This window comes from Humulus lupulus, chromosome X (genome assembly GCF_963169125.1).
Source record: "Humulus lupulus chromosome X, drHumLupu1.1, whole genome shotgun sequence".
NCBI classification, from domain to species: Eukaryota; Viridiplantae; Streptophyta; class Magnoliopsida; order Rosales; family Cannabaceae; genus Humulus; species Humulus lupulus.
The window spans coordinates 22,924,417-22,950,595 of NC_084802.1; the positions used below are offsets into that span (position 1 = coordinate 22,924,417).

At 41.2% G+C, this 26,179-nt stretch overlaps 1 protein-coding gene across 1 annotated transcript; it reads right to left on the bottom strand.

Moving 5' to 3' along the window:
- Nucleotides 1-3,300: 3,300 nt before the first annotated feature.
- LOC133805619 (uncharacterized) lies at nucleotides 3,301-26,179 on the bottom strand. Its single transcript, XM_062243793.1, has 3 exons — nucleotides 25,775-26,179; nucleotides 25,399-25,644; nucleotides 3,301-3,786 (listed from the first exon to the last, which is right to left on the bottom strand). Exons 1-3 carry the CDS (start codon nucleotides 26,177-26,179, stop codon nucleotides 3,301-3,303), a joined length of 1,137 nt encoding a protein of 378 aa, XP_062099777.1.

The following is a 26,179-nucleotide window of genomic DNA, read 5'->3' on the forward strand; positions in this document are numbered from 1 at the left end:
TTATATGTTTAATATGATATTATTCTAATAAGTGAAGTTTAAGTTTAATTCAATTTTATTTAAGTTATAAAACATAGGGTTTTATTATTTTTAAATAACTGTTATTGTAAAATATCTCAAAAATATCATATTTTAATTTGTTTAATTGTTTATTTATTTAGTATGATTTAAGTTTAAATCAAATTTATAATCTACCGTTAAATAAAAAAATATTCTGTTATATATAAGAATATTCCGTTACAGTTAACGAAAAAAATAAAAAACTATTAAAACAAAAAATTTCTGTTATCTACACACTTATTATATAGAAGATATATTTTTTGAGGTGCAAATATAATGTCTCTTTTGAAGTAATAATATGGACTCTAAAATTATGTACCAAAATATTATATTGGCATGAGTATTTTTAACCAATCGCATTCATTTCAGATGAGACCCACTCTTTTAAAAAGCAGTATCACATCAGTTGATATAATATTTTTGTACATAATTTTAGTGCACATATCATTATTATTGAAGTGTAATTACGAAAAAGACTTATTTTGTAAATGAAAAGAAAGTAACAATACCTTAAACTTCACAATTTTGAGTTCTTATCTTTCTCTTTCTATGAACTTAGTTTGCTAGAATACTATCAATAAAAATTTAGACTATTTTTTAGTTAATTATTGACTAAATTTGAGTAAGGTTTCTAATTTATAAAATAGAAGTGTTCATAAAGAATAATGTAAGGCATATGCTCATTTTACACATTTAAAACTAAAACTTCATGAATTTTTTTTACAATTTTTAGAAGTATGAAATTTTTTAAAATAATAATGAGGGCAATGGATAGAGATGATAGTTAATCTCCTTAATATTGTTGTTTAGTTTTGAGAGGGGAGAGATAATGATGGATTTAAAATTTAAATACAAAATTACTAAATTATTTATTATATAACATATATTTGATTTTTATTGAAGGATATGCATGTAATTTTCTAGAATTTTTTAATATTATTCTAGAAACCTTCATTTTGGATGATTTGGAGAAAGAGTATATATCTCTCCTATCTTCTATCTTGCCAAACAAATCATTTTGGCTTTCCACGCTCCTTTCCCTTCTACCCCCTTCATCTTTCCAAAATTCTTTCCAATAAAAATTAAAAATTTAGAATTTGTATATTTTACATTTGAGATACATATTTTGTTTGATATTATTATTAATATTACTACTTATTTGTAAATAAATTTGTCCACGCGTAGGATTTCTATCCATATATATTTTTTAAATTGATATCTTTTGTTTACTTGGTGAGTGTAATGTAAAATAAAAATACATCAACTTTATTCATATATATATATATATATACTAGGTAGAAACAACGCGGAAGACATGTTTGCTTAGTTTCAAAATTGTAAACATTATCTATAAAATGAATTATAGTTCTATAATATATATAAATATTTATATCAATAATCTCCATATATATGACATCTAAACACAACGTTGACATATATATATATATTTACATGACTACATGACATATATTTAAAAAGAAATTAATAATAGAAATAAAAAAAGAATAAAAAAAGTCATAGTGTAGACAATAGTATATATGCATAAATTATTTTTAGTTTTTAATGTATCTGACAATGTCTTTTGGTGAATTTGATTAGAGGTTGCCCAGGATTAGAGAATGGGAGACTGGAATGTCTTGTTACATTCGAAGCCCGAGGCTAGCTCCTCGGAGGTGACCGATTGACTTGATAGTTCACATTTTTGGTTATATAACGAGCGGAAAAAGGTTAGTGTTGCGTATCTCTCAGGAGAGGTTTAGATGTGAAGTTTATGTCTCAAGGCTATTGTGCGAGGGGCTTGAGATAGTAGTTCTTGTTGCGGATGAATTAGGAACTTCTAAAAGAAGAACTGGAACGTACTAATAAAGAGGTTCGTAGTGAAAGTAATTGAGCTCGTCATATGAGAGCCTTGTTATGAGCCTGAGTGAGAGCTAATTTGTTAAGAGACAATCATGGACTGCGAGGGACATCACTTGAAGTATATAAGTTGGACTGAATGAAAACTGAAGTGGTTAGCAGGGATTCAGATGAGTATGTAAGGAGTTGTTGGGTACGCTTCAGGATTTAGCCATGGACAGATTCAGTATCAGGGACAGTATGAAGAATGATATTAGTTTGGCAGAAAGAATTAATGGTTCAGTTGAAGAAGTATCTGATTTAGGGAGGGATTAGACGGAGTATTGTATCATGGGACTCGTTGACATCGCATGCTAAGGATGAAGAGTTTAAATGCCCGGTTACAAGACAGGACAATGTCTTCAGGTTTTGATCTTCGATCTGGTTATTACCAGTTGAGAATCAAAGAAAAAAGACATTTTAGGAATCATTACTTGTACCAAGTGGGGTGTGATGGATTGTCAGTGAAGGTTCTTAATTAATTTATGCTTCAACAACACAGGTAAGTTTGACAAATAGAGAGTACAGGAAGAGAAGGGATCAAGTATGAAGAAGTTCAAGCAGAAGCCACAAAGAAGTTACTGAAGAACACTTGAGGGATAAGATGCACAATGAGACCAGTGGACATGTGAGCTACTACATAAGTATCTTTGAAGGACAACCACACCAGAGATTAGAACGACATAAGAACCTAAGGGTAGACTGAATGGACAACTGACAAAATAAGTCTGGAGCAAACTAGCAAGACCTAACCGACAGTTAAAAGTTGGAATTCTAGATAAACCAACTATAAACTATAAGTCGAAACTAGGGCTGGAAATTTTTTCAAACATGTTTCGACATTGCAACCTCGAGGCCATACTCGAGGATGAGGAAAAGTAACTAGAAAAAAAATATATAACTAGACTAACGAAGATTACATACCATTTAAGTATATTTTAGAAAAATACATGGTAAAAGTAAAGTTCGACCTAGACAATAACGAAGTCAAACATGAGCATTTCGAATAGACTATGCATGAATGTATTGAAATTCGAACTTAAACCCAACATATATTTGTATGAATAAACAAATATAAAAGCAGGTCCTTAATAATAACATGCTCAAAATATTTCGATCCATAAATATAATTCATAATATTAAGGCAAAAAGCTAAAGGTAAAAAGGTTTTCAAGCTAGAAAATTGAAAGCACAAAAATTACTATTATGATATAAATTCATAAGATGATTAAAATAACTCAAAATCGAGCTATAAATTGTCTTTGCCCCAAGGGCACAAAACCCATGATCTCGATTTCAGAGGTTAGATGCCTCTCCAGCCGCAGTCCCAGAAGCCTCCGCTGCTTACTCAACCTCGAGCCTGGCCTCTTCTTTTTCGAGTCGAGCGTGCCATCTTGCAATGAATTCGATCTCCAAGTTGGCAAGGAAGCTGGTATCGAGGTCGGTGTTGTTAATCCAAATTTGATACATCGCCATGTGTACGACGCGATCTTTTTTGGTCTTGAACTCCTCAAGAAGACGAGCCTTCTCACCTTCGATAACTTCAAAGGTCATCTTCTTCTCCTCTTTTAGCTTAGCATTCAGCTTCTGAATCTTCCTGATCTCGGAGTCCCGTACCTCGATCTCCTTTGAGGTCGCTTCCAGCTTTGATTCAATTTCAGGAATTCTTTGGACCTCTTTCAAAGTTGCCTCCAACCTCGACTCAAGCTCAGGAATCTTCTGGATCGCTACATCCCTTGCTGCGAATTCTAGTCGGGCTGCTTTGAGGTCATCCTTGAGCTTGAACTGGGCATCTCGAGCCTCCTGCGCAAGCGCTTTGCTTATTGCAACCTTGTTATTCAGCAAGAAATTATGCTGAACGAAGGATATGGATGCCTACATGTAACGCCCTACTTCCTTAGAGCCGTTACTAAGTGAGTTTTAAGACAAAACAGTGTGCAATGAACTCGCTAACCGAGGTTTTTAAACAAAAGTGTGACTAATTAGAAGTTAAGGCTGTAATCTTAGAAAAATGCGTCGTTTCAATAAAACTTCTAGTATTAAACATTTGGGATCCCAAAATAAAGTTTGAACACTATTTATATCTCAAAATAAGTTTACAATTGATCGGTTATAAAATCATAGATTATTACAGCCATTTTCGAATAAACCCCCAACCAAAGCAGTCGGGCAGGCCAAACATGTACTGCTCGTGAGCTTGAAGGGGACTTGTCCATACCGTTCATGCATTCTCTGTCTAAAGAACTTACCTGTGCTACTGTAGCTTGAACCATTCCAGAACCTTTGTTACCAACTCCTCACACTCTAGCCAGCGCAAGCTAGACAATCCGCGAAATGTCTCTATCCTTGGTTTCCAACTGGCAATAACCAGGTCGTAGATCAATTCTTAGGGACGTCGTCCCACCTTTTATCCAACCTTGCACATTCCGTTCTAACCCGACGATGCTAACAATACTCGCAGTATATCACACTGGCTACGCCAGGCTCAGATTCCTTTAATTGCTTCGATAGACTCTCTGTCCGTCAAAACCGTCTTTTACAACATTTCTTATACCAATCCTATCTGTAGTCCGACTTTGAAGTACCCCCAAATCTTTCTTTACATACCCATATAATTTTCCCACTGGCCAACTCAGTTTCCTTTACGTACTCCAGATGATATCCTCAACAATCCATCCACCAGAGTTTCTAATTCCTTCTCAATAAGTATTACTGTCCTCGGCCTCTCAAATGGCACCTTTGAGGCAACCTTTCTATGTCCATCTCCCTCTCGAAACATTCTCAACACCGAGCCCTTCCAGTTCGTTACTTGCCCAAAGCATAAGCTCGTCAGTCAAATACTCCTCCTTGAGGACTCAGCCTCGAACTTTGAATGTAGCGATGCATTCCAGTTCTCCGTTTCCCTCACCATGGGAAATCCATTCTAACATCTCGAGTCATTCTATGTAGAAGCCCTCACCTGACCTCCTCTCAGGTGGCATCCTCTCACTCATGTGCATACCAACTAATCTCCCTGGTTCCTGTCGCCAACTCGACAACCACCTTAGCAATCAAGCTTCTTTCAAATCTCAAATTAGGTGCCTAAGCACTGTCTGGGGTCCTTCTACCTCAACAATTGAGAATCCAACCTTACTGCGTTCTATCAAATAAAAGTACCATCTTATCACTCAGACTTTTTCCCCCCAATCTCGGCAATTCTAGAAGCCACAACACTATCCGGGGCTCTTATAACTTGACTATCACGAATCTATCTTTACTAATTCCATCAAAGTAAGCACTGCCATTGCGGCTCTAGCACTCAAGCTCTAGACATCAACCATTAGTTCCTCGAACCACATGGCCCTCTCCGCCATCCACATGCAGACGATAAGACCTTACATCAGAGCGGCCCAAATGCCTTAGACTATTCCAGATCTCATATCCTTAAATGGGTCGCCATCAATTCCAGATACATCCGTCAGTATAACTTCCTGAAATGGATTACCCGCTTTACCAAACCCATTGATTTACACTGTTGTTACTCCCAATAGCCCAAACCAAACTTATAAGCCCACCAGTCTCCACGGTTCTAATCATGTCTTTAAATCTCTTCTAACCATTCATCATCTAGGTTCTTTCCAACCCATCAAGCCAGTACCTCAGCCCGAGTACCAAACTCGGGCATCTCTCTGCCTCAACATTTAACACAACCCTCTAATCAGGATCTCTCATCCTCTTAACCAAGGGTGGAATTAACTCTGCTCGTCTGTTGATAAGTCCCTTGCCAACTCGAGCTTTCCTCAAAACCCGAGGATAACACCCCTTAAACCTCTCATATAATACCTTTATCTGTCCATACCTCACAGTAAACCAACACTGGTCAACTTACTGTTAAAACATCGAAATTATCTATTTCCCCAGAGAAATCTGCTGTTCTTCTATCCCATCTCATCTAACAAACTCCACAGCCTACTCACACACTAGTGACTCACTGCTGCTGCTTCCAGGGATAACTAGAGATCTCAACTCCAACTTATATCTAGAATCCCTCTTTTCAACACAATATCAGGTCCACAAATCCTTCTAGGAACCAACAACTCGAGTTCATCTGTCAAAACTGACCAACTCCTGAACTCTGAGGTTCATACCCTGAACCAACCCACAACTAGATCCAAATATCCACAGGTATAATGCACACACAAGCATATACTAGGTCAAATCCACAATGATATACATTTAGCTACCAGATTCAATCATCATTAAGTATATCCATACTCATCATGCTTCATACAAGCCAATATACAGATATAACATATGAATTTAACTCATAAAATTAACCACATACGCTTAATATGTGAACCATTATGCCAATATTCATCCACATGCATAATAATGTTGTTCAGCACGCATTAATCTCAACATGCAACAGTCAAGGGCCAGGCCCTATCAGTATCTCATGCATATGTCATCTCATCTATCATGCTCCATATAAGTAAACAGGCAAATAGGGCATTCAAACATATGTTCAGCATATCGATCAATCATACCAACCAACCCTGAGTCGAGCTTGTCACTGACAGCGAGCGTACATGTTCGGTCGATCTCCAGAACCAATAAACCTTGGCTCGCTCTGATACCAAGTTGTAACGCCCTACTTCCTTAGAGCCGTTATTAAGTGAGTTTTAAGACAAAACAGTGTGCAATGAACTCGCTAACCGAGGTTTTTAAACAAAAGTGTGACTAATTAGAAGTTAAGGCTGTAATCTTAGAAAAATGCGTCGTTTCAATAAAACTTCTAGTATTAAACATTTGGGATCCCAAAATAAAGTTTGAACACTATTTATATCTCAAAATAAGTTTACAATTGATCGGTTATAAAATCATAGATTATTACAGCCATTTTCGAATAAACCCCCAACCAAAGCAGTCGGGCAGGCCAAACATGTACGCGTCGCTTCACGCTCTCCGTACTCATGGTTGGTTGACTCAGTCCTTGCAACTACCTGCCACACGGAGCACCCGTGAGCCGAAGCCCAGCAAGAAAACCCAAATAACACATAACATATGCAAATCAAATAGCTGGCATAATTCACTGACACATAGGAAAAACCATCATAATAAACAAGTACGGCCATGCCGCCCCCAAGGCCTTACCAAAGCCTGGAGTTTCGGTTCTCACCGCGAGGATAACTCATGTATCCCTTGGGTCCCACCCTGAATATAGCATCCCATGTGCTAGGTGTTACTTTCGGCCCATGGCCGCCCCGGCCTACGCCGTACTCGGCCCACGGCCGCCCCGGCTTTCGCCGTACTCGGCCCACGGCCGCCCCGGCTTACGCCGTACTCGGCCCACGGCCGCCCCGGCTTACGCCGTACTCGGCCCACGGCCGCCCCGGCTTACGCCGTACTCAGCTCTTGCCGTTCATTTCATCATAATCACACATATAGTACATTCGAAATAATCATTCACACACATCATGATTCATTTAAGGTTAAACATTTGCACATAATACAATCTGGGGCCATGCCCTACAATCACACAGTGGGGCCATGCCCTATTCTCGGGTGTTACGGTTTTCTTACCTGCATTCCGAGCCTCCTGATGCACTAAAGCCGCGAGCACGGTCCCCAAGCACGAGCCTCACCAATAACCTAGTCACAACACACAAGAAATATCCCTCAACACTAATCAAATCAAAAACCGCCTCCCGGGATCAATCCCACACTCTCGGGACTCCCAAATCCCTAAAACAAATCATCGGAAACATCCCCCGAACCCCCGGAGCAAAAGCTGAAAAATGCAATTTTTCCCATCCTGAAAAAGGCGTAGCGCCGCGGCGCTACCCGCAAGGGCCACGGCGCCCAGCGAAGTCAGAAAGCCCCCTGACTGATAACAGCCTCGCGCCGCGGCGCCCAAGAATAGGGCCGCGGCGCTCCTTCGCGAACCCAGAAAAACTGGGTTTTTCCTCTGCATTTCATCATCCAAAACACACCCAATTCAACCCAAACTCACACCTAAGCCCCAAAATCAATTAGAAACTTCATATGAACAACTTAACAACCTATAGGCACTAGGTTCAAGCTCAAAACACAAACATACTCAAAATCCACCCAATTGATCTCAAATTTCAGCAACTATCCCAAAACTTAACAATGTTTAGCTTAGGCTTTACATTCATCAAATCAAAACAGAACCCAAACTTAAATGTGTATAAAACTCTTACCTCAAATGGAGAATCCACACCAAGCTTTCTTGATCTCCTCCTAGACTCTCACTTCTCCTTCTCTTCTTCTTCTTGCCCTAACCTTCTTTCTCCTTCTCTTTCTTCTCTTCAATTTCTATCAAGCCTCAAGTGACATAAATGCCCAAACCGAACCCCCCTAAATCCCAGCTGAATTTTGTCTATAACCCTTGCCAAAAGACCATTTTGCCCCTCCTTGCCTATCCTTTCCTACTTAAACCTCAAGGGTACTTAAGTCTTTTCATTTCTATTTCATTTCTACCATTTTCTTTCTAAAACTTGTTACTCTCAGCAGTAACTAATGGTTACCCAGGTTACTAAATCTCCAATAACCATTACCCGCTAAATCTCAACTTAACCATAAAATTCCCGAGGTACCCCTAGGCTCCTCCCGAGCCGGGTATAGAAATCCCGTTGTGACTCTTAAGTTAACCAGCTCTCTAGGACCGTCTCGGCACGTGCATCACAATAATAAAACCACACCCACGTGGTACAATTCACCGAATACAATTATCACATATCAATACAGTTATGCCCAACATGGCCAAAATTACAATTACGCCCTTCTAACACGATCCAGGCCTACATGCATACTAGTAAACATAGCCATGCATCTCAGTTAAACAAATAGCCAAATAACATGCTTTAAATCATAACCGCGCATTTAACTCATAAAATCACACATAAATCCCAACCTGCCCTCCTGGCACACTAATCAAGGCCCTTAAGCCTTATTAGCGAATTTGGGTCGTTACACTACACACACAAATAAACACAAATGTCAGCAAAGCAAAAGCCAAAGTTAGTACGGAATAAGAAGACTAAAGCAAAAATAACTAACCTAAGAGAACAGCTCGCCACTCTTGTCGAAAAGAGTGTTGGCATCTTTGCAGGAGGCCAGGAACTCCCATTGAGGGGCCCTGAGGTTGCTGAAACTTTGACCCACGCGGGTCAAAGCATCAGAGCCAAGGTTGAATCCAGGGGTTCCGGCAGCACTATCTGTAATGCCCCGAATTCACCGATGTGTTTAACGGCATGAATAGTTGTCCGGGAGGGCCATACTTGCTTAATTATGTTGTTAATTGATTAAGTGCATGTATATGTTGATTATATTATGATATGATGTGAAATGCATGCATGTGAGTCCATATTCCTCATTACAGGGGTGTGACGGTAATTTGGCCCGTTGAGGGTAATTTGTGTATTTGGGTGCATAACTTGATTTGTGAATGAGATTCCATTATTATGGAGATATATTCGAGCTAAGCAACATGAGACGGTTATTTTTAGTGGATTAGCGGTTTTACCATAATGGGGTCAATTTTGGGGTAATAGAAATGTTCATTTGATGATAAATTGGGAATATTTGAGATCAGGGTGAAATTTTGGAGGTTTTGACTATAATGTCCCTGGGGGTGTTTTCGGGACCCCGAGCATTAGGTTTTATTTGAGGTTACTTAAGTTTGAAGTAGCTTATCAGATAGAACATACGATAAGAAAACCTTCCGTTCTCCCTTTTCAAAGTTCGTTTTACCGTTTAAGCCTTTTTGACGAAATCTTGAGTTCTAGGAGTCGGAATCGAGTGAGGATCGAGGCATAGCGATCCTAGGGAAGATTAGAAGCTTCTTAACCGAAGGATTCGATGGAAAACAACCCAATTGAAGGTAATCGAAGCTTAAGTTTTGAGTTTTTCCGAGTTTCTAAGCTTTGAATTGATTTTGTGAATTGTTGAGTTTTCGATTCGTTCGAGCCTTGGGTTTTGAGGGTTTTGATGTATGGGGAAGCTTAGGAACTTTGCTTTGATGATTGGGGAATGTTTAGGGATGATTTTGGAGGCTTTGGAGTGTTAGAAACGCGGTTGGGAATGGCCCAGGGTGGAGTGCCGCGGCCCTGTTCTTGAGGCGCCGCGGCCCTTCTTTGAAGAAGCAGGTGGGGAGCTTGTGCTCGCTGGGCGCCGCGACCCTTGATGAAGGGCGCCGCGGCCCTAGCCTCTGGGAACCCTGGGGGCCGTGGCCCAAGGTGCTAGGGCCGCAGCCCTTGCCCTGTTTTCGCCCCGTTTGCTCGTTTTGACCCAGGGAACCTAGTTTTAGGCCTCGGGAGTGTCCTTGCTATTTGGATTAGTTTGGATTGATCTCTTGGAGGCTAGATAATGGTTTGAGAGCCCTTGATTATCTTGATTATTGATGGTATCCCATATGTGTTGTGATTAGGTAACCGCTAAAGGACTAAAAGCTAAACCGTTCTCAAGGGTCGTTCTTTTGTTCATTCTAGCTCGAATCAAAGGTAAGAGAACTGCACCCCAAGTGTGACATGCATGGATGTTCATAAGGCATGTTGATTGTGAGAATGTGGACATGGATTGAATATAGAATGCTTGGCGTATGTTGCTCACTTGTGCATGGTACTGACTCATTAGTCAGGTTTGGCAAAGGTGCTATTATCAACTGTGAAGCTGTGACTTATTAGTCAGGTTCAGCGGTGGTACTGGGCACTGATCACGTTGAGCTGACTCATTAGTCAGGACGGCCTTAGCGTGTATTACGCAAGCCAATAAGATTTGATCTAATCGATTATCAGCATTGAATGACTCAAAGAGCATCAATGCCAGATCGACCTCGAGGGTCGATGAATGAAATAAGCGCTTGGAGGCTAGTGGCTTACCTAGCAGCCACTCTCCCATTTGAAAACAGTGACGTGCTTGTCAGTCACTCAGTATGGTTTACCAGAACCTGTTGAAGGCTAGTGGCTTACCTAACAGCCACTCTTCCATTTGAATTAGTGACTTGCTTGTCAGTCACTCAGTGTGGTTTATCAGGACCTCATGTGATGTTCACTCATTTGTTTAAAGCTTATTGCTCAGTGTGATTATAATGATAATCATTTGATAATGTTTATGAAAAGTGTTATGTTTTCTTGCTGGGCTTTGGCTCATGGGTGCTATGTGGTGCAGGTAAAGGGAAAGAAAAGCTCACCTAGCCTTGAGTGGAGAGTTGATGTGGTGTTATGTACATATGCGGCCGCTTGACCACCACGGCCAAGGAGTTCTCAGAGGAACTAGGGGGTTTACCCTATTTTTGCCGCTTAGGTCGGCGGGATTGTAACTTTACAACTATAGTGACCTTTTTGTACTGAGAACCACTTGTAAATGTTTTGTTTAGCTCTGCAGAGCAGTTTGTAATAAAATCTCCATTTCCTTTCTAATGGTTTTATACCTTAACCCGTTAATTACACTTAGAGCACGTTTTTGACCAAAGGACTCAGGCAACGAGTCAAATTTCCGGTCCACCGTTCACCATAACTGTTCTGGGGTAGCCAGGGCGTTACACTATCGACCACGAACTCGGGCACATAAGTCGAGATCGATAGGAAGCGGTCTCGCACGGGGGCTTGGACTTGTCTTGTCTAGACTACAGGAGGAGGCACAACCTCGGAAGGCGCTGTGGACTCGGTGGCCCAACTCGACCCGACCTCAGAAGGCATTGTGGGCCCAATGAAATGACTTGTGTCTTGGGGCACCTGGGCTGGCGGGACTACCTTGGTCTTTTTGGACAGTTTGGAGGGGTGACCTCCCTTCTGCGACACTCTTTGGTGTTTGTTCGCCTTTGAGGCCATAGGCTTGTTATGCACATTATCCAGATCCGAGTCTATGTCACCTGAAGAACAAATGGTTGTACGTAAGTAATCGAAAAAAGGTTACTATAAGAGACGACTGCAAGATAAAAGAAACCTAACTGGTACATTCGTCCGAGCTTGAGCTCGAAGGCCTAGAAATTCCCCTGTCTTTTGATGACTCTAGGGGAGTCCCCTCTCTATAAGTGGGGGATAATCTCGAAAGGTCCCTATACACATTGGTCCCATACTGTCCAGCTACCCCATCCCAGACCTCGTTTAAGCTATACATGGTCTGGTATTGTCCTAACCAGCTATTGAACCTACAGACTCTAAGGTCAACTCTTGACCATGCTAAGAAGTTATCTCTAGGGTCCTGGAACATGATCATCACGGAAGCAATGACGGAGACCATATGGAGTGGTCCAACACTACTTTACCTCCATCAGCCGAGCTCGTTGAGGCCTCGTCGTGGGATTCATTGCCCGAGACTGGTCGCTCATGATGGCGGGAGGCAGCGGCAAGGAATTGTAAGCCCGAGGTCCTCCTCCTCAAGGGAAGTTTAGCAGTGGGAAGTGGCACATCTTCCCACCTCCAGTATTTTCGAATCCTCGAATCATCTATGGACTCGCCTTCACCTAAAATGCCACAAGCTCGAGCTTGTCTTCATGGAGGAGGTAAGTGAGGGACCTTCAACCATAAGAGAGCTAGAGAATTATTGCCCTATGTTTCTTCATGGCTTTCTTAGGAGTAGGCCGGTGGTAGTTGGCTGCAGGCAAGAATAGAGTGAATATTCTGAGCTCAATTACTCAAGGAAAAATGGAAAAGACGTATTGAAATACTTATGGATGCGTTGGAAGGAGTAAAATTGGGAAGGAGCGAGCCCATCCGTCCAGAAGAATGCTGTCTTGAAATTTGGAGGATGGTTTGGGATGTCCTTGTTGGGGGGTTTTATGCCCTAATTAAAACCCAATTTCTTTGTAATCTCATTTATTATCAATAAAAGAATATAAATTATTTTTTGACTTGGTCAATCACTTTGCTCACATGTTTTATTTTCATGATTATTTGTTTAATATAAACTTTTATTAAATCCCAAGCATATAGCTAATCTTATTTATAGTGACGTAATCACAATGGAATATAAATATGATTATATGTACAAAATAAGTTAGTCATAATATTAGTCAGTGCACAGGATTTACATTGACTTGCCAATCTACGATATGATCTACTTACACATTACAGTGTTATGTTCTTTCTAGAACATTAGCAAAGTAGATAAGATCGGATGTATTTGTTACATCAGACTGGACCGATATTGACAGTAGATAGGATAAGTAAACATGCAGTTATTATCTATTCTAGTCATATCATATAGTTGACCATAGGTCAATTCAATCTCAATTCTGAGTGGTTAGTATTCTAACTGAATGTATTATTTGAGTTCTTTGACATGTTCGTTACTAGCTTACCCTACAGACTAGTCCATACTTACATCTTGGGAACTCGGTAGTATAATTGAGTGGGAGTGTTAATCATAGATATGATAGCTTCTGATGAAGAAGTGAAATGATGGTTTCCTTTTAGTTTGGTTTAAGGTGCTAAATGATAGAGATCTCATTTCAGTAATTAATATTAGTTTACTGAAATATCATTTACAAAGAACTAAGTGTTTTAAGGATAAAATATAATGAGGAGTAAAACAGTATTTTAGTCCCATCTCATTGTAGATCATCTATAGAGAATTATGCGACAATTATGGTTGTAATAATGGATAATTAATAACGTATCTAGATTTGTTATAGAGCGTTCTATGAATTCAAGAGTGCAATTTCGAGTCTTTAGTGGAGTCACGGGGAATTAATAAGTTAGTAAATTTATTTGTTAGATTTATGATAACTTATTGGAGCATGATTTCATAGGCCCATGGTCCCCACTGTACCTAGGATAAAATCACCTAGATAGTCTCAATTAATTAATTTAATTATCAATTAGAATTATCAAAGTTGACCAGGTCAATTTTGGATAGTTTCACAGAGTTATGTAATTTAGAGAAGAAAAGAGAAATTATGGCAGATTTATTAATTAAGATAAATTAGTATCTAAATTAATAAATAAGTTTAAATCAATGTTCAAATTATAAATAATTAATTTGATAAAGGATTTGAATAATTATTAATTAATCAGTAGAAAATAATACAGGCATTGATTTTAAGTTCAATGGGCTTATAATTAAATAGGAAATTTCACGGGTCTAAAGCCCATGATAATTTCGACCTAGGGCTGATATTATCTATTATTTTATTGATTTTTTAATTAAATTAAATGGCCTAATTGAGTCTATAAAAGGAGTGCTAAGTGAGAGATGACAGACACAAGTTTTCTGAGAATATCAGAAGATCTAGTAGGTTTTAGATTCTCTCTACAAACATAAGTCATTTTCTAAGCCTCATTATTCTTTTATCTTCTTCTCTCTGTATCTATCTCATGTGTTGAGAATTGCCAACTCTAGTCTAGGTGATTCTAAGGATACTTTGGAAGGCTGTGAAGACAATTGAAGAACGGTTCAGTTTCTTGGTGATACCTTGCGACAGAATGGATACAAGGGTTAGAGAAACTGAAGGAAATACTCTATCATTCCGCTTTGTATAATGTGTTATCCAAAGAATAGGCGTTGATGATGTGGCAGACATTTTTAACACGTGGCTGGCACCTGGCAAGATTCTGTTTGACTATCGACCAGGGAAGTACTCCTGGCGTAACGTTGGAACTTTATATACGAATAGCTTGGTCGTATACTCCGTATATTTTGAGAAGATCTTATGCAATTATAACGATATCTGGGATTATCTCCCATAATTCCTGAGTATCCGATTATTTAGGAAAGAATATCTGTAACAAATTTAGGTAATTCTCCTTGGGCCTATAAATAAAGAAGACATGGCTCAACGAGGGGACTTTTTGGCTGATTTAAGTTACGCTTTACAAGAGAATTAGAGCGATTATCTTACGATTGTATTATTCATCTCTCTCAGGTCTGTGAAACTCAGAGAACCCTAGTTCTTTGATCACTCATTTGATAACTGATATCAATAATAGCTCAAGTGGACGTAGGTCATTACCAGTTCTTGGGGTCGAACCACTATAACTTTGTGTGTTGTTTATTGTTTTTTCCATTAGATCTATTTCAACACTTTACATCACATCAAGCATTTGACTCCGTGTCAGTTGACCAAATCGAGGGTCAACATTCTGGTGCTTTCATTGAGAGCTTGATACGAGATTGTAGAAGCAGTAATGGCGAAAACAACAAAGAAGACTGGACAGGCGGCTGGCGCTGCACCATCTCAACCGCCTCCTCCTCCAAACATGGCTGAAAATGAGCCACACTTGGAATTTGATGAGGAAGAACTGGACTCCGAGACGCTGAGAAATACCTTGGGGGTATTGCAAGATGAATTGGCCAATCAGAGGGCCAGTCAGGAAAGTGCTGCGGAGATTATGGCGCGACAGCAGCAAGAGATAGAGAGTCAGCGCCAAGAGCTGAGTGAAAGACAGGCGGAGATGGACCGTCGTCAGAGGGAGGCCATGGAAGCCCTGCAATTGGCTTGGAATCAGGCTGCACCTGCCTCACAGCCTGATCAACCCTCGAATGGGCCACCTCAAAGGGGTCCCAATCCTAGCCCTTTGATCCTGCCGACGAGCCCTCAAAGGCCCGAGCAGCCACCAATGCCTCAGGATGATGTCCCACCAAGGGATCTTGAGATGCAACCTCCATCCCAGGCTGGTCGAGGCGATCCCCCGCAGCCAAGACAGAATAGGGCCGGGCAGCAGCCCCGTAGCCCTAGATGCCATGGGGGTGAAGAGCCGAACCCACCGAGCAAGGGACAACGTCTTTCTGGCAACAGAAGGAACTCAGAGATAAGCTCTGTGGTCAGGGGCCCCCCACGGCATGATAATGCACGGGGACCTACCGACCAGCGCAGGCCTCCCCCTAACGCTCGGGAAGTTCCAGCCCGAGGAGGCAACCGAGGGGACAGTCGGTCCCACCATAGCCAATCTAGGTTCAGGGATGGCCATGGTTATAATGAGGCCGACTCAGGCAGAGGGAATGCCGGTCAGAGAAATGAAGAAAGAGGTGGGGGCAGAAGCCCACCACCTAGAGGAGACCAACAAGAGAGACGTAACGCTGGGGGGCAGCCCAGACAAAACAACATCTTTAACTGGCTCGGAGCAAGCGAGTAGCGGTGAAGAGACGAAGACTTAAGGGATGTACTTAATGACCACCGGGAACGGCATGAAGAGTACATCCCCCCAGTAGCAGAGGCCCCGGCGATTCCTGAAGCTGTGTAAGCCCAGATAGATGCCCTGAACCAAGCAGTGCAACAGTTGGTCGGGGGAAGGACGTCTCACATCGAATATGATAGGAGAAGAGGCACTCATTTCGTTCAGAGGATAGATGTGGCAGAAACTCCCAGCAAGTTTAAAATGCCCACACTTCCAAACTTTGACGGGTATGGTGACCCGGTATCTCATGTCAACAAATTTGAGATACAGATGGATATTCAGAAAGTGTCCGAAGACGCTCGGTGCAGGATCTTTCTTGCAACACTTTCTGATGCTGCACAGGAGTGGTTTTTTAAATTCCCTCCTGCAAGTATTGTATCTTGGGAGATGTTCGTAAAGGAGTTTTACGGACAATTCTATGCGGGTTGTGTGCACCCAACTGAGGCAAACCAGCTGGTTGAGATACGCCAGCAACAAGGAGAGCCACTGAAGGATTACGTCCAACGTTTTATGCGGGCAGCCACTGGAGCCAAAACAGTGGGAGATGAAGGCAAAATGATGGCTCTAATTGTAGGTGTTAGGCGTCGTACGCCTCTGTGGAGTAGCCTCAGGAAGCATGGTGTTAAGACTACCCAAGTATTCTTGGATCGAGCTGATCGATACATCAAGCTCGAAGATGCCATTGCCAGCGAGGGAAAGCCCCCAGGCAAAGATAAGGGGACTGAAGACCCCGCCAAAGCCCCCAATGGGTCAAAACCCAACGGCAACGGGAACGACAATGGCAAAAATGGGGGGAAGAGACCCCATAATGAACCTTCCACCTCCGAGAGTAAACGCGCTAAGGGCAACTGTTATGAGCCACGGTTCACTAACTACACCGCCCTTGTCGAGTCTCGAACAGAGGTGTATCAGACCACAAGTTCCAGTGTGCCTTATAAGAGACCCGCTGCCATTCGAAAGGATATTTCGAAAAGAGATACCACCAAGTTCTATCGTTTTCATAACGACTACGGACACGATACGAATGAGTGAAACCAGCTGAAAGATGAAATCGAGTTCCTTATTAGACAAGGCACTTGAGGAGATACGTACGCGCCTCGGGAACTTCCCAACGAGAGGCTCCAGGTGGCAACGAGCAGGCGCCTGCACGCCAGCGCTCGCCACCTTTGCAGCCTGATCCCGTAGCTGGCACTTTACTCACCATCTGCGGCGGCCCGCACCTTGCGGGAAAGGCAAGGGAACGATATGCTCGGACCCTACGCCATGACCAGGACATCGAGATGATGACTGTGGAGGACCGGGCATCAAAGAAGGCTCGGTCAGAGGACGGTGAAATAACCTTCTCTGATAGCGACGCCCAGCATGTCCGATTCCCGCATTCCGATCCGCTGGTCGTGGATGTTCAAATTGCCAACATGATGGTAAAGAGAGTGCTGGTCGATACAGGAAGTTCAGTTAACATCCTGTATAAATCTTCGCTGGAACGGATGAAGTTGTCCGTCAAGGACTTGGAGCCCTGCAACCAAACAATTTACAGCTTCTCTAGTGAGGGACTCGCTCCAACAGGGTCAATCAGACTTCCGGTAACAGCAGGTACAGCGTCCGCTACTAGGACATTACTCACTACTTTCATAGTAGTCGATTGTCCTTCGGCTTACAATGCTGTAATCGGAAGGCCCATACTGATTGACCTTAGAGCCGTCACCTCAATATGACACTTGGCCATGAAATTCCCAACAGACGCAGGGGTAGGACGCGTGTTGGGAAATCAGAGGGAAGCAAGGGAGTGCTATAATGCCTCAATTACTAAGGCTAAGAAGGGAACTGAGACGACCCTAAGGTAGGGTACGTCCGCCACATAATCGTAACTCTAGGGTTTACGAGAATGTTAGGCACTTGACCAAAAGAATTAAATAAAATGATACGAAGAAATACAGAAAAATTTAAAACTTTTATATAAACTTATTAGTAGAAATTATTACACGTATGAATACTTTAAATTTAATGTAGCCATATGAAAACTCTAAACCATTATTGCATTGCTACTGAGTCCGTGCTCCACAAGTTGCTCAACAGCTAAAGCCACACCTGGAAAAATGTTGGAAAATAACATAATGAGCTAACGCTCAGTAAGCAAATCTCATGCATACACATACACATGAATGTCGTGAGTTTGTAGTGCACATATACTAATATGCTGACTTATATACTTATGCATTTCATTTATTGCTCATGCACTTTCAAACTTTACTTTTATTCTCTTTCTTTTAGTTTCACATTTTTATGGGCCCAATATCACTTGTGCACACTGTTTGATTCGACCAATGCCTGCAGGGCTTGTTACACATATCATATAGAATCCCATGGGTTCTCCTTCGGCTAGCCATCATACCACTCATTTCATCGTTGCCATAGCTGCCATACTTATTACACATATGGAGGAGAAAGACGGAAACATGGCAAACATATCTGAATGGTCAATTCTGACCTAGCCCACACTAGTGGGCAGCCACTATAAGTCTTATAGACCTCCGTCTTCTTCATTGCACTTACTTAATTGCTTCATCAAAACAGTGGCACCTTTTTTAAACATCTTATTATCACTTTGCTTAATCCTTGTGTCATTAAAATGTTCACTTCACATAAGACATTTCAAGGTATTTCACAATTTTCCTCATATTCATATGCATGGTCTTATATCACATAATAATGTATCACATAACTGTACATGTCATGCATACATGCTGATGCTGAAATGCCAATGTTCATGTTGATGGTATTCAATCAAGGCATTGTATCACATCTCATATAACTCAAAACATCTTTTGTCATAATACATGAAGCTTTGAGTTGGTGGCGTTGTTATACCTTAACGTAGAGCTATGGCTCAGGTCTAAGGTTTCCAGCCTAAAAACTTAAACGCTTCATATATCATAACATATAACAAAATCATGAACATAAGAGTAATCCACATATTCATCAACATAAGAACACATACTTGCACATAATTCATATCAATCTTAACAAAGTAAGACATCTTTCACATATCACGAAATTCACCAATCACATATCACACAACACCATTATGATATTCATATAACCACTCTTCACATACTTATCATATGCATCATCATCATCCCATACTTAACTCATCAGATATACACAATCAATGTATTCATGCATCTTACACTTAAGCACAAAATGTGAGATTTACTTACCTTAGGTCCTTAGCTTATTTTAAAACTGCTCACCAAGAGTCAATCAATCAAATCCATACAAATCCTATTCAAGGCACATCATTTATTAAATTCTATCAAAATCGTAAATATACACTATTGATAGTGTATATTAACAATACCAGGAACTATATAAATGATAATAATAATTATTATCAACGTAATGCGATTAACTCTTCATATAAAATGATGCTTTAAATCTTGCTCATAAAATAATGTACTCTCATGATAATAATAATAATTCTATAAATAAACTTATTTCAATATTAATAACAAAATACCTTAAAACAATACATATGTGAATGTATATATTCAAATAGTCATTTTATAAAAGAAATCATATTTTTAATATTGAAATATTAATCCCAGTGGTATAATAAATATACTTTCTCTAAAATTCACTGACCTTACAAATATCAATAACTGTAAGAAACTAATATTTGATATTATTTTAATATTCAAATATTAACAAAAATATTAATATACAATAATAATGGTTAAATAATAGGTTTACTATAAATCACACTTCTCATATATATATATATATATACTTGAAACTGTATTCTTGATTTACTTAACAAAACAATAACAATAATAATTAAAATTAATTAATCATAATAATTTCCATATTAATGGAAAATCAATTAAATATGTATTTTTATAATTTATTTAATATTTAATATTTTCTAAAAAACTGGACAGCACAACGGCTATAAAGTGGACAATCCCAAAATCAAAACCTGTATAAAAAATACATATAATCCCAGACAGCTAGTATAATTACAGAAAAATATTTCATATATCAATAATATATAATTATATACTATAAATACACATAATAACAATTACTCTTATCAATCACAATATATAGGTCAAAGAAATTATACCACAATGATCAGGTTCCACAACAAGTAAAACGATGATTTTCTGAGACTCAAAACGTACTTCAAAACCTCGAACACTAAGTTTCGACCGTTGGTCTACGGTGGATCGCGGTGGCTCGTGGTGGGTCCACCACCCAACTATGGTAGATGTAGGAACTAGTTATTGGGTTTTGAAGCCCACAACACGAGGAACACGATGGTGGTGACGGATCGGCAAACGGATGCCCGAGGTGGCCGAATCGCAACTTTGAAGTCGCGGGGTGGCCAAACTTAAATCGACTAGTTGAGGTGTTTAATCGGCGAGTGAGCTCTAGATTCCCGCGTGGTCGATAGTTCGGAGGCCTCTGAATCCAACGGTTCGGCGCATGGCTAAAAGTGGTGACCGCTAGTGGATGTTCGGTGGTCGGGCAGACGCACGCACGCGAGAGAGAGAAGAAATTTTTTCTTAGGAGAGAGAGAGAGAGACTCGGTTAAAAGGCTGAAGCTTTTTTTTTTTTAAATTACACTTGGACCCAAAATACTAAAATTGTTTTCAAATAAGCCCTTTAGCAAAACTTTCTTAATTTTATAAAAATCCGGAATTAAAATTATATGACATTTGGATCCAATACTTAACTACTCAAGTTTCTCTCTCTTTAATCTCATTAAAAACATAAAATCATATTTTAAACACTATTGTTCCATTACTATTTCTTAAATTTGTAAACTTGTACATTTTATGTATTGAAACTCTGATTTATAATAAAGAAATGTATTATGAAAATGTTGGATATTACAGGAACGTCGAGGAGCACTCCCCCAGAGAGGTTGCAGATGGCCATTGATACACAAGCCCAATCAGGTGATGAAGTCACCAAATAGGGTGTTGCCCAAAGTGAGGATAGAGATTTAGATCCTCGCTTTGGGGATTTTGAGGAGGATGTTGGACCTGTCGAGGACCTAGAAGAGGTCCAACTTGACGAAGAATTTTCGACCAGAGTTGTAAAGGTCGGCAAAAATTTGGAAGCAACAACAAAGTACGCACTGGTGGAATTTTTGAGAAAGAACCAGGAAGTTTTCGCCTGGTCACATAAAGACATGGCTGGGATAGATCCTGCAGTCATCAGCCATGTCCTGAACGTTGACAAAAGCTTTCCACCCGTGCAACAGAAAAGAAGGCTGCTCGATAAAGACAGATCAAAAGCCTTAAAAGAAGAAGTTGAAAAACTGAAGGAGAATGGGTTCATCAGGGTGGCGTTTTATCCATTGTGGGTCTCTAATCCAGTACTGGTTCCCAAGCTTAACGAAAAATGGCGAACCTGTGTGGATTTCACAGACCTTAATAAAGCCTGCCCAAAGGATTGCTTCCCACTTCCAAGGATCGACTAACTGGTCGATGCAACTGCAGGACATGAGATCCTCTCTTTCATGGATGCATACTCAGGATACAATCAGATCAGTATGCATCCCCCTGACGAGGATCACACTAGCTTTTGGACCGATACAGGGTTATACTGTTATAAAGTAATGCCCTTCGGACTGAAAAACGCTGGTGCGACTTACCAGCGACTAGTTAACCACATGTTTAAGGAGTTGATCGGAGTAAACATGGAGGTATACGTGGACGACATGCTGGTAAAGTCGAAAAAGGCAGAAGGACATGTGAAGGATTTGCATGAGTGTTTCAATGTTTTGACTACGTATTAGATGAAGCTAAATCCTCTTAAGTGTTCCTTTGGAGTAGGATCAAGAAATTTTTTGGGGTTCATTGTCAATTCGAGGGGGATCGAAGCCAACCCCGAAAAGATCAAAGCCCTGATTGATATAAAATCGCCAGTTAAATCAAAGATGTGCAAAGTTTGACTGGAAGGATTGCCGCAGTCAGTAGATTTATTTCAAAATCGACGGATAAATGCGTCCCATTCTTTAATCTACTTAGAGGCAACAGGAAGTTCGAGTGGACTGGAGACTGCGAACAGGCTTTCCAAGCCTTAAAAGCCCACATGGCACAGCCTCCTATCTTATCAAAGCCTATAGATGGAGAAAATTTGTTCATTTACCTGGCGATCACCGAATATGCTGCTAGTGCGGTGCTAGTAAGAGAAGAAGAAGGCGTACGAAAGGCAGTTTATTATGTAAGCAAGAGGTTAATCAGGGCCAAATTGAGGTATCCTCCCATCGAAAGATTAGCCTATTGCTTAATTTTTGCCTCAAGGAAGTTACGTCCTTACTTCCAAGCCCATCCCATCACAGTCTTAACTGACCAGCCCCTTCGGCAAGTTCTACAAAAACCAGAGGCTGCTGGACGTTTGTTGAAATGGGCAGTCGAACTCGGGCAGTTCGATATAACGTATTCACCGTAAGAAGAAGTAAAAGGACAAGTCTTGGCTAATTTCATTGCCGAATTTACTGAACTCCCAGACAGCGAACAGAGCGAAGAACCTAGTGCGCCTGAGCCCCAAGTTGAAGCTCCTTTGTGGAGGTTATTCACGGATGGATCGTCCAATGAATCTCACGCAGGAGGAGGAGTGATATTGGTAACGCCAGAAGGGCATCGATTTCACTGCGCGATTAGGTTCGATTTCACCGCTTCAAACAACGAAGCTGAGTATGAAGCCCTACTTGCTGGGCTAAGGTTGGCCAAAGACATGAGCATAAAGGTGCTGGATCTTTACAGTGATTCACAGCTGGTAGTGAATCAGGTCTTGGGGGAGTATCAAGCATGAGGTCTGAAAATGGTGGCCTATCTGAACAAAACCAAAGATCTGGTTGCGCAATTTGAGAAATATACCCTCCAGCAAATACCCCAAGATCAGAATTCAAACGCAGATGCCTTAGCCAAACTCGCGAGTGCGAAATATGCTGACACTTTAAATATAATGCCAGTGGCGCGGCTACGCGAGCTGAGCATACGAGCAGATGAAGCCAGTATGGAGGTCCGGTTAGAAGATACATGGATGGCACCATACTTGGAGTATCTCACTAGTAGCGTACTACCAGCAGATAGAAACAAAGCCAAGACTCTTTAGAGACAGGCTGCTAGGTATATACTGGTCGATGGTGTTTTATACCGAAGAGGATACTCCATGCCACTGCTCAGACGTATTACACCAGAAAAAGCTAAAGAGCTGATGAAGGAGGTACATGAAGGCTTCTGTGGAGATCATGCTGGGGGGCAGAGCTTATCAAAGAAGATTCTGAGGCAGGGTTATTTCTGGCCGACTATGAACGAAGACTCGATGGAGTTTGTACGAAAGTGTGATAAGTGTCAGAGGTTTTCCAAAATCCCACGCGCAGCTCCTAATGAGTTAAAGCAGATGCAAAGTCCGTGGCCCTTTGCAGTATGGGGTATAGATTTGATCGGGTCCTTGCCAACAGGAAAAGGTGGAGTAAAATACGCAGTTGTAGCGGTCGACTACTTCACCAAATGGGCCGAAGCTAAGCAACTCGCTACCATAACGATAAAGAAAGTGCTTGACTTTGTCATCAAAAACATTGTTTGTCGATATGGATTGCCCCGAAAAATTGTCTCAGATAACGGCACCCAGTTCGACAGCGACCTATTCACAGATTTCTGCGAGAGGCATGGAATCATCAAGAGCTTTTCTTCAGTTTCGCATCCACAAGAAAATGGGCAAGTCGAAGCTGTAAATAAGACACTAAAGGATACCCTGAAGAAAAGGCTCGAGGAAGCTAAAGGAGCATTGCCAGAACAGCTGCCTAAACTACTTTGGTCATATAGAACTTCTCATCGAACAACAACAGGTCATACCCCGTTTTCCTTAGCATACGGGTATGAAGCTATGTTGCCAGTTGAGTTAGATCTGCCCTGACATCGAAGAATCACATACGACCAGGGCCAAAATAGCCAACTGTTGATGGAGTCCCTAGACTTGGTTGAGGAGAAATGAGAGAAAGCCCAACTCCGAGTAGCTGCGCTCCAACAAAAAGTCGCTCGGTATTTTAACTCTAAAGTAAAAGAAAGAAAGTTCAACGTTGGAGACTTAGTACTTTGAAGAGTTTTCTTAAACACCCGTAACCTGGCTGCTGGAGTACTCGGACCAAACTGGGAAGGACCTTACCAGATTGAAGAAGTCCTTCATTCAGGCACATACAAACTTGCACGCTTAAATGGAGATCTCATTCCACGCTATTGGAACGGAAAACACCTGCGCAAGTATTATCAGTAAACAGTCCTTCTTAAAGGACTGGCTTGTATTAATTTTTACTTTTTACAAGTTTTGAAAAAGGGTTAGTCATGTTGTATGGCTAATCGCTTATAAGTATAAGATCTTTTAAAGATCACTCGTAAAGACATGTTTAGTCCATTTAATACGAGAATTATAAGGGACTGTGCGCAGCCAGTCATTCTTGCCAACTTTTGTAATTTTTTACAAGTATTTGTTCATTACGTGTGTTGTTTTGCTATATTATAAGTTTTACATTTTATACCGAGCAGTAATGTTCGTACAGGTCATGGTCAAGGCAAGTGACCAAGGACCTAAAGCTCCTCAGTCACTTGGGGGGCATATAAGGTACATCGATAGCAAAGCATACCAAGAGGTATGTAAACACATGAACAAAATAAGTGAAAGCATGCTACGGTACTTAGAGTATTTTTCAAAATTTATATTTTGTTAAATCAAGCCAAAGTACTATGCTAAGTTCGGTCATGCAAACAAATGTTATAATAAAGTAGAAACATTATAATATCAAAGGGAATCCTTTTACACCGCAAGCAGTACTGCTTGGATGTAATTGACTTAAAGTAAAAGTAAAATTAGCTGCCCGTGCAGCAAAATCAAATAAAAAAAATAAATTGTCTTTACAATACGACCTATGGGTCGTGTAGTTGAGATAAAAGAAAAAAGATTAAGGAGCTAAGGGGTCTTGAGGAGCGCCTTGGTCGACGGCAGGGCCAGCTTCAACATCTGCACCGTCTATCCCTACTGCCAGGGAAATCTCTGGGGAAGCAGGCACCCCTGCCTTCTCTTCTTCTTCCAGACGAATGGCGCACTGCGTCATTAGAGTCCTCCTCAGGCGTTCGGACAGATAGTTGAAGTTAGCCTCCCGGTTGTGCTTCCAGAATTCGTAGAAGTAGAGATGAGTGGCTTCCTTATACTTCTCCAAATCCTTGGCCCCAGCCTCCTCAAGCTGCTACACTCATTTTCTGAGTTCCTCTGCCTCCTGCCTGCTAGCGACCAGATCAAGCTCGAGCTGTACAGCATCTTGATAGTTGAGCTTGGCGCTTTCCCTGAACTTTTCCCTAGATTCGTTGGCTTTCTTCAGGGCGTCCCGGGTTTCCAGCAGCTCCTTGGTTAGAGTAGCTTTGTCCTCGAGCAGCTCAGCTTTCTGCTTGGACAACTCCGTGTTCTCCCCAAGCAGCTCACCATTCTGTTTATCAAGCTCGTTGTTTTTAGTTTCAAGAGCTTGCTTAGGATCGGCGAGCCTGGAATCGAAGTTCCTTCCCTGAGACACCAACGCCCCAGCACGAAGCCAGCCAGCGGTTATGGTCAGCAGTCCTTGAAGACAGATAGAAAAAGATAAAATAAAGACGGGGAATAAAAAATAAATGTCACAGCAGTAGGAGTTGACTTACGCTAACTATCTCGTTCAGCCCTCTATTGAGAACTTGATCAGCCTCCATAGAAGCGGTGTCGGTAATAGCTGCCTGGCTGCGTCTATGCTTGGAGAGCTTGTATATTCTCTCCCTAGCAGAGCTGACCACGAGGCTGGGCAGGGAGCCTTCGGGTGGAGTACGCAATGTATGGTTGCTAGGAGCCTTAGGAGAAGGCTGCTGGTCGGCGGAAGTTAAGGCCGGCTGCTCGGGGGGTGGTGGAGGCGGTGAGTTCTCCTTCATAGGGGCTGTAGCCGGAGGATCATCGGTTCGTGCCTTCTTTGTGGCAGCCTTGCTGCTCTCCCCTCGAGCCCTCTTGTTGTCCTTCTTTTGGCCCGAAGAGGCGGCAGCAGCCCTGTAATGCTTGAACACATCCTTGGCGTCCAT

Coding starts and splice junctions, on each gene's coding strand:
- LOC133805619 (XM_062243793.1), bottom strand. CDS start 26,179: ATGGACGCCAAGGATGTGTTCAAGCATTACAGGGCTGCTGCCGCCTCT. Junction 25,645..25,774: donor GGCTGAACGAGATAGTTAGC/GTAAGTCAACTC, acceptor TTGGTGTCTCAG/GGAAGGAACTTCGATTCCAG. Junction 3,787..25,398: donor AGCTCAACTATCAAGATGCT/GTACAGCTCGAG, acceptor CTGAATAACAAG/GTTGCAATAAGCAAAGCGCT.